The sequence below is a fragment of the Pundamilia nyererei genome, unplaced genomic scaffold (genome assembly GCF_000239375.1).
Source record: "Pundamilia nyererei isolate P.nyererei 1_Seehausen unplaced genomic scaffold, PunNye1.0 scaffold00129, whole genome shotgun sequence".
In the NCBI taxonomy this organism is placed as follows: domain Eukaryota; kingdom Metazoa; phylum Chordata; class Actinopteri; order Cichliformes; family Cichlidae; genus Pundamilia; species Pundamilia nyererei.
Window position 1 is genome coordinate 105,415 of NW_005187530.1, and position 9,841 is coordinate 115,255.

A 9,841-nucleotide genomic window follows, 5' to 3' on the forward strand; every position below is an offset into this window, starting at 1 on the left:
TTTGCTGTGGTAAACACTCAAAAAATAATTTACCGCTATTCTTTCAAGTTTTCACATGCATCAGCAGCAGTTTTTATTTTTAACAAACAATTCAAATGACAAGAAAAATTCCCACATTTCCAGGGTGGGGAATTGTGATTGAATTGTGTAATCAATTATACTCACTGTTGTGAGTGGTAACAGTTATCTCTGGAGCTATCTGAGTGTTTGCCAGCAGGATTAGTGAGATCTGCAGCCATTCCAACTAGGTGGGGCTGTTTTAGTGAGATCCAGCCTCGCCTGTTCCCTGCAGAGACGGCTAACCGTGAGTTAAAGCCAGAAAAAGAGAGGTGTGGTCCTTTTGGGAGTATTAGTCTTTAGTAGTCTCTTTGCTCTAGTCAGGCTGTGTTCTTGGCTCTGGTTTGTGTTCTAGGGTTGTTTTTTCTTTGGAGAGATATGCATGCCCTTTGCATTCCATTATGCAAAGGGCATTAACATGGGAGTTATGTGGGTAAAGTCAACACAGTACTGTGCGCCATCCTCCTTTGCTGGTTTAGAGAAATAAAAGTGGCACATGATGCTGCGGTTAGCTTTTGTTGAAGTGAAACTCATATGGCTCATGTTAAATCCTGATGATGCTGAGGCACATTCATGTGACTCCAGAGTTTTGGATATGATATGTAACGTCTCATAACTTCCACGAGCAAAGCAAGTTGTTGCTGAAACCACCATGTAAAATGTTATATCTCCGGGTGTGCAAAACAGACTTTTTTCGGGCGTTGTCTGTTGAGGGTGTGAACAGCATGCAGATAGTCAGAAAGTTGGAATAAGTTGCTCACAGATCCATGGGTGTGTTTGTTTGGATCCACACGTGACTGACGTTCTGGATTCAATTAGAAGCCTGGCTCCTTGAGCCAGTCTGTGTTACTCATCAGGAAAATAAGTTCGATTAAAAACTTCGTGACAGCTGTACACAAACACAGTCATTTATAGAGCTCATTATAAGCAGAACTCTGCTTCTCTGCAGTGCATTTTGGTATCTAGAAGAAACCTGAATTGTAGATGAAGAGCTGATCATTGCCATGGTGAACTATCGCATAGATTTTAATTAGACTTTTACTACGGAGGTCTTTCTGATCTGTGACGTTTTCACACATCAGACACAGCAGCACACTGCTGACATCTGCTGTCCATTAACAACCATATTCATCTGTCACATAGACCTAATGCTGCAACTCCACTGCAGAAGTCTTTGAAAGGAGCTCAGATTTGTTATCATGTAATAAAAAAGCCACTTTTTTTTTCTTTTTTTCTTTTAATTTTACCTTACCTTACCTTATTTACCATTTATATGGATTGTTAGAGCAGTGGTTCCCAGAAATACTGATTCTACTACCTTTATTCCTAGAGTGTAGTATTCTTGGTATGTTGCTTTATTAAGTGGCAGTCGGTAGACAAAGCTCATCACTGGATATTTTTGCAGTTAAGTATGCATACTTTTGTGCTCCTCCAGTTTCTGTTACAAGCTTACTTTGCATCAGTAATGCGGAAACTAGGAAGGAGGAACGTACTGAATGAAATGTGACTTATGCCACAAAAATGTTGCTTTCAAAGCAGCGACTATAAGCTGGTTTGAATTTCAGAGTAACAGTTTTCATCAAATGTGGCCTTCCGGATGCACTTAAACTAAATCTGAGTAGTAAGCACTTTTGTGTGGACTGTACACACTGTTTAAACTCGGCGCGGACATGGCACCAGGCACAATTTGAGTAAATCACATCACAGACGTGCCGCTGAGGATCTTCCATGTTTTCATCTTTGAAATGGTGCCCGGTGCATACTTGTGTGATTGGATAAATGAACAGCTACAGTGAACTTCAGCTCTGTGTCTCTCATTATGGTGCCACTTCATTTTAATGTCGTGACTCACCCCGGGCGATTTGCAAATTTTGGAGTTGATTCATGTGCGTGACCTCTCTGTTGAAAGAGAAAAAAAAAAAGTAGGGAAAAAGTGAGAGACAAACTCTTGGCGTCTGTCAGCAGACTGTGTTGCAAACTGGCAACTTAATCTCCTGCTGCCGCTTTTGCCGCTTGGCCCACGGTGCTGTTTTGCTCAAAACAAAGTAAATGACCTTAGCTGTTGCATGTCTCTAACTGCTGACTCCGCCTGTGAAACCCCTTCTGATATTTAGTTCGGAGTCTCAGAAGATATTGGAGTACACTTCAAAATTTATGACACCTGCAGACCAAACAGACATTTTGATCATTAAGGGATGTTGAAATGAAACCTGAGATGATTTCTTCTTGGCTTAAGTGCAAATTTTTGGAAAAATGATGGCACAAATATAGAACAGGAGTCACAAAAGGTGAATATTTATGAGGCCTATTTGAAAAGTGAAACAGAATCCCATTCCAGCAGCTGTTTGTGCGTTCAAATTGCTACTTTGAATTGCCGCATTTACGTGCGCAGAGTGCTTGATCTCAGATTAAATGGTATGCTATAGCAGGAGCTGGAGAGTGATGCAGGATCGAGGATCTCTTGTGGCAGTGTAATGGTTAACTCACAATAGGCCAAACTTTGGAAACAGGATTGATAACATGTGGAATATATTGAGGGTTTGGCCAAACTGGTTATGACGTTAGTCATTTCCCAGGGTGCATGTTAGACCTTATTAGAAGACCAAACTAATGTGACTACAGTTGAGTGAGAGGGATGCGAGTTTGGCCTTCATTTTAAAGTTCATAAAACCCTAATTTTATCCAGTATTTTCTCACCAGCTTAGTGAGTAGAGGAGGAGCATTCTTGTTTACAAGAATGAATATCTGCACTACACAGTGTGGTTGAAGAGTAAGGCTACTGGTATTTTCCCCAGGGACATAAGCTTAGAATACCTTTCAGCCATGTGTCCTGACATGATTCATGTGTGTGTAGAAAGCCTGTTGAGTTCAGGAGTTTGGGATTGCTGCGCATAAAGTTGTTGATGAAGGATTTCCTGCAATCCTGTCTAATTCTGCTCAATGGTTTCTCAGTACAGGTGCTTTCATTTCACTACAGAACATCCATACATAATGTCAGCATTTCACAACAGAATGCAGTCCTCACTCTGCTCTCCAGACAGGTTTGCTTTTAGCAGTGTAGAGAAGTGGAGCCAGTCGTCAGCACTACAATTGCCCAGGCCAAATGCATATATTAGAACTTACTATATTTAGAGAATATCGTGCATTGATATGATCCCGCAGCAATAAGGGGATGAACACTGAGGTCACCAGCCTTGCTCTCTAGAGCATCCATCACTAAACTGTGTTTTACTGAATAAGATCCAGTTTAATCCATCTCATCTACTGCCAGACTTTCCGGCCGCAGTATTTCTGTGTGTTTAAATTCAGCTTGTATTCGGTTGTATCAGTGTGTCACACTTTCCTGTGGTTTAATTGGGATGAGTACTTTACTTACTACTCAAATGATTTGATTATGTTAAGCCTAAGAGAGCTCTTACATGTGATGTGTTTTCTGGGTGAGAGGTGTGACCTAAACAGTTCCCACCATCATCCTCGAAGAGAGAGAGAAAGAGAGAGAAAGAGAGGGAGGGGAGGGGGGATGGAAGGGCTTGCTTGTGGAGGGTGTCTCTAAAGGACGAGAACAGCCAAGTGTCCCGCCAGAGCGCTTCCATCAGTTTCTAAGTGTGAGCACAGTGTGATCATCTGGCTCTAGTGGATATTTATAACCCCCAGTCAGCTCCAGCCCTCTTTCTCCCCCCTGGCAGCCCTCAGAACCCCTCACCCCTGCCCCCTTCCCCAGGCTTGGTGTGTCATCCCTCCTCCCCTGGCCAAAGGAGAGCAGGCTGACGGATTCAAGCAGCAGGCACAGCCTGTCAAAATTCAAGACCAGGGAGAAACAAGGCAGTCGGGGCAAACAAGCACGCGCCTCTCTTGTCCTCCTCATTCTCCCTCTGTCCAGCTTGTTGTTTTTTTCTTCACCCTTGTCCTCCTCTTCTTTCCACGTACCTTCTTTTAGATGAAGATCATACCTGGTAGGTCACACAATTGAAGTTTCTGTGTTGTGTCTTTGTGTCTAACTGTGCTTGTCTTCCTGGCTGATGACTGTTGTTGGGATTTTGGCAAAGGCAGTGGGTAATGTCTTGTTGTGCGTACACACTCACTCTAACAGGACATAGGCACACACATTCCCATCACAAACAGCTACCGCGGCATGGATTGCCTTTCATAGTTGTTCACAGTGTGACTGAGCTGTTGTGAGGAAATTCTTGGCTGCCTTCTGTATTTTCATTTATTTGATGGTATGTAAGTGAAGGAGGGTGAGGGTGAGAATTTGGGAGGAGGGGGGTTGCAGTACCCCCACCCCTGCTATTACCTCTTGTGACATCTGATGGAAGTCAACAATCAGCAGCGGCTCATACAGCGTGTTTAAATGTGCCCTTGTGTGTGTCAGATAGTTGTGGGTCTCTCCTGGCTATTTCACATTGCTGTAAAACTAGCTCTGTGTAATTCATTTAATTTACATTTTTTTCATCCACCCATTTAGCATTGCGCCATGTTTTGTTTTGCAATAATTCTCTAAATCCTCTTCAGTTAAATTAGAATTACATTTTGAAAGAAATCCTCAAAATTAAAAAGATAACTTCTGCCTTTTTTGAGTGTTTAAACAAGTCCACTTGTTCCAAAGTCTCCATATTCATGGACACCTGTTGGCATCCAGCACAATACCAACGCATTTTGTTAAGAAATGTCAGCAGGTGGCAGCTAAAGTCCTGGATTTGTACTACTGTTTATATCACCATGTCACCTGTTGAGTTGGTTTTTTTTAGGTCCTGCCATACAACAAATTGAATTGTCATCATGTGCTGTTTCAGTCTTTTTTAAGTCATAAAACTTTTGAAGGATGCTGTAATCATAACAAAATCCTTTTTCCTAATAAACAAAAAAAATCCTGATGATATAATGATTATAATCACTGAGGTGATTTTAAGTTCTGAAAACATCTTTTTTTGGGGGGGGTGGGGCAGAGAGACCCTGCAGTTTCAAATGTCCCTGCCACGCCTCTGCCATCCCTCCCCCTCCTAATGAAGGCCCACCTGTCACGAGGCTTGTTTCTTCACACCCTTTACGTTATCTCTGTCCAGACTAATGCTGGAAAGCCACCCATGACCCGCTCTTCCCTGGCTGCTCATTTTGGGGCATTTAGTAACCATAACTGTGGCAGGATGTAAGGTATTGAAGCTCTTTCAAAGTTTACACAAAAAAGCAGTGAGATAATAAAGTTTCAGGGTAAAGCAGCTAGATATCAGAAAATATATTTGCCTCATCTCTTCCTCTCTGTGTCTGACAAGAGATTACTAGAGATATTTTCTGTTGCATTGGTGATACTGATCTGAAGAGGTCACATTACTAACCCTAAAACTCTCTTCTGCGCAGCTTCACATTTAGCATGTTTACTGTCTGTATAGGTCATGTGGAACCTTGAAAATTTGTCAGTTGTGACAGGTCAAAGGTGCCACCAGGCCATAATGTGCCAGTTTTACACCGCCATATTTCCCAGACAGCATGAGAAGCCTGTTGCAGGTTCTTGAGACACGTAGGTCTGACCGGTCACACAACATAGATGCGTACTGGCCCTTTCTCCACCTAGCTGAACTTCCACAGAAGCTCTTTTGCTGCACGGTATTGTAGCTGAGCAGTGTTTTGGTAATTCAGTTGCTGGTAAGGCCCCTCCCAAACCTGTTGGGCCATGTTTGCTTTCAGATCAATATGTCTCTGTCTGTTTTTGAGTGTGGATGTGTGTTCTTGCTGAAGGTTGTTCCTGTATTTCTTTAAAAAAGTCCGGTAGTGGTTCAGTACACCTGCTTGGTTTGAGGCACTGCCAATTTCCAAACCAGCCGGTAGCTTTTGAAACCCTAGCAGTGTTACAAAAGAGATGCTGCATCCATGAGTCAACACTTTGATGACTTTTTCTTTGGTTTATCCTGGATAAATGTAGCTTTTGTGTGCACAGAACAGCTAACAGATAATACAGTCCTACACTAAATAATATCTTGTTTGATCCAATGCCTTTACACGAGTCGTTGTTGACACGATACCCCAAAAGTACTCAATTGCTTAAATTTTAAGACATGCTTGTGCAAGTCTGGTTATTGATCAGTCCAAACCCTGTTCGAAACCCAGGTTTCTAAGATGTCTAAGGTGTCACTAGTAGTCCTGAGTGATTTCCAAAGTGTCTGTAGTTTAGCTGCCATGGCTCATCGTTGTTATCATGATAAAGTTTAAAGTTAGAGAGCGTGGTATCTTGCTCTTGCTCATGGGAAGTGTTAATGTTATCAGTCTAAGATAGGAGTAAAAGGAAAGCGCTTGTTGTGAGACAACTCGAAAAAGAAAGCTGGCCGAGATGCTTTCATGCAGGGCGTAAAGCGAACGTTAACTTCATTTCCCATGGCTAAAATGGCATTAGGCAACACTAAAGAATGCATTGACCTACACAACACTACGCAAAATGTAATATTCTTCAAAGTTGACTCACTACTCTAAGGACACGAAGACGAATATTTGATGCCCAGTTGCTTTGGCTGTAGTTTCGTGTTATGTGCCCTGACATTTACTCTATGATGTCCTTTTGGATAAGGTTTTATTGTCTTTGATACTGAAGCATTAATGCAGCTGCTCTTCCTGCTGATCTGTCCCCTTCGGTCTAGACCCATCAGGGGGCTTTTTTTTTCTTAGCTGTCCTATTTTTCACTGGCACCCATTCTTCATGATGACAGCTCTGTCCTCTATCCACTCACTAGCTCAATGGCTCGAGCTATCACTTATACAGGAGTGAGAGCAGACACCACACGGTCTGACCACTTGTGATTTAGCTTCTGGTCTTATGCTATTGACCGTGATAGGCTGCATGTGCAGATATGGAAACGCTGATGCTGGCATTTTACTCCATCGATGACCAGTATGGAGAAAGATCGTGAGAAGGGTGGGGGCGGGGGGAAAAATGCTGTGAGTCACACACAAGGTGCCTAACTCTGCATTCTCCTCCTGAGCTTTGACCTTTCATCTCTGTTTGTCTGTCCTTACACAGACAATCAAAATCAGGATGAATATATTTTATGGTGCAACAGAACCCAGATCTGACGCACTATTTACATTGGCTGATGGCTGTTTTGGAACCAGACTGTTGATTTGCTTAAACTGCTTTGCATAAATGATCGGTTGAGAATTTTCAGGCGTAACATGTAGCTGCTGTAGCTATGGAAAGCTCTTGCTCCAGCACTCTTCTGCAGTCGCCCAGAAGGTGTCAGAGTTTTTACAGAACGCTGTGAAGTGTAACATCCGGTTTGACACGCTAAGCGCATGGATGACATTCAATCGCCAAGCACATGCTCGTTTCGAGCTACATGTGGGGCCCTCTCATAGCTGTGTGGGCTGTGATGGTTGACTTCTGGTTATGGCTTTGGCTTGGTTCATGGAAAAGCCAGCATTCTTCCTGGAAACAGGCAGGAGTTTTATTCTGGAGCAATCCAATTACTACTTACAATACAGTACAGCAGTGTGTGTGGGTTTGTATGTGTCTGTTTTTTCCAGGGCTCGTGAGTATAAAAAAAAAAAAGTCTAAATGGCCTCCACCATTGTGGTTGGTGCTGGTAAACCAGTGGGCATGAGTCATAAATTAAACAGTACACTTTTTCCTTAGGGGCTTATGGAAGCCGGTTTGGATACAGCTCTCATGTTCTCTGGGAATAATGAACAAGCTGTGATGAGACACACAGTCAGATGGAGCTCGTATAGAGCTGATTTATTTATGAGCAGCACAGGGATCATAGAAAGAAATACGATTTCTATGATCTGACCCCCTCCTTAAGGCAGATTAATTATGCTTTTTTTGTCATATAGCACAGAAGCGTCACCAACATGCTATACAAATCTTCTTTTTTTTTTCAAAGAAAAGTGGATAAAGGGACAGTGAAGGGAGCTAAAACAGCTTGTTTGAGATGATATATTAATTCATAGGCCCAGAATTAAGTCAACAAGTGTTATTTTGTACAGTGAGTCATATAATGCTAATTTAGTAGAGTCCAAGAATCCAGTGTGGCACTGCAAATGCTAGCTGTCAGTGTGAAGGTCTTAATGTCCCTGTCAACATTATCGTTATCTTTTTATTTGATGTCAAAACATTAAAGTTTCCTGTAAAATAAAATCAAGGAGGTCAAGTGAAAGTATCCGTATCAGCGTCCGGTGTGATAAGATCCTGGCACACAGGTAGTCCTGGGTCAGAGATCAGTGATCTGCACTTTCCCTTCAACATTTTACTGCGCTTTGCCCCGTCCTAAATATCCAGATCCTAAAGTAAACCGGTAATGGGTAGGGGCATATTCACTGTATTTACTTTCAGGATTATGTGCCTTAGGATTTGTTAAGCTTGAAGATTTTCAGACAGCACTGGGGACTAATCTGAATAAATACATTGTGTTCTGGCGAGATGCAGGCTATTGAAACTCAGAGCTTTTGCGAAGGTGAAAAAAGCAGCGAGAGACGAAAGTTTCAGGTTAAAGCAGTTGGACTAAATACTAATCATAACACAACAGAAGTCTAGTCTGCTATCTTGGATTAGCATTAAAGATGCAGTGAAGCCTCATAATAGTCTCACAAACCGACGTGCCTGCAGGTGCACAAACACCTCTGTTTTAAATGCTTGTACAAACTGTAAACTGACTCTAGACGAGTGACAGTCTGATAAATGGATGGCTGTAGGGCAACAAAGCGCTTTTGCTTCCAGTTTTACATTTGTCATGGTTCTCACGGAGCAGATATGCTCAACCAAATGACTAATAAGTCAAAGGACGGCATAATTAAACTATGAAAATTATGTTGAGCTACCAGTCTGCTGTCTATTGTGTTTGTCCTCAAAAGAGCCCAGCACTGGGCTGGGCCCTGCCCCCCTCAAAGAAACGACTTTCTGTTTGAAAGTCATTCCTGTTTCCACTATTTACACCAGCTGGCACAGCTTACCTGAAACACAAAAGGCTACCTGTGTACACTTCCATTCGCATCAGCATGGCTGGGATGTGGAACTTTGAGCGAGGGAATTATCTGCATGAGATGAGCTCACATGGAGAACGAACCAGATACCTGTACAGCAAGATGTGTTGTGCAGGTGAGTGGTGAGACTCGATTTATAGGACACGGTAGGGAGGAGTTTGGTGTGTTGTGTTTTTCATTGCGTTGAATGTTACATGCGTAGTACAAGACAGTCCTGCTCAGAGAGACTGACGGAAGGTTGGGGGTAAACTACATTTATAGTTTATGGAATTACTTTCACATAAATATTTCAAGTCCAGATGCAATTAGAAGATATTTCAAAAATGGCAATTACGAACATAGTTGTATGACTTGAAACAGATCTAATTACAGACTCTTTGCAATGACATATGCATCTGCCATAAAACAATACAATTAATACTTCCCACCATCACTTCTATTATAACACTTGGAAATGCTCGTGCAACTCGTGCAACCTGTTCTCTTATCTTCTAAAAGTGTTTTGTTGTTGCTGTGTAATGTGATGTTGACCTTATCTCATTCCTCTGGCGTAACGTCCTTATCTTACTTGATTGGATTTTAGCTTTTCAAAAGTTTCAAGCCTCATTTCATTATGTGTCAAATGTTTTTGATGGGTAACATGTCAGGACAGCCCATATGGAAAAGATATATATAAATCTTATAAAGTTTTTATCTGTCTTGTATGAAACTTGTATGAAAAGCATACAAGAGTGAAAACACATATAAGATCCCTTGAAAAATTATATAATGAAACGTGTATGTTATGGCAGCACGGTGGCACGGTGGTTAGCACTGTTGC

General features: G+C 42.0%; 1 protein-coding gene across 6 annotated transcripts in view; it reads left to right on the top strand.

Annotated features, from left to right (window-relative positions):
- plecb (plectin b) overlaps positions 1-9,841 on the top strand; it is a 128,467-nt gene that overhangs the window by 71,886 nt on the left and 46,740 nt on the right. The window contains exon 1 of one of the 6 annotated variants that reach the window (XM_005743221.1): positions 3,847-4,010. The exons of the other annotated variants lie outside the window; for them this stretch is intronic. Coding sequence (XP_005743278.1) covers positions 3,995-4,010 — 16 coding nt within the window. The 5' untranslated portion in view covers positions 3,847-3,994. Of the gene's footprint in view, positions 1-3,846; positions 4,011-9,841 lie in introns of those variants that run through there. 6 annotated transcript variants of the gene reach the window in all.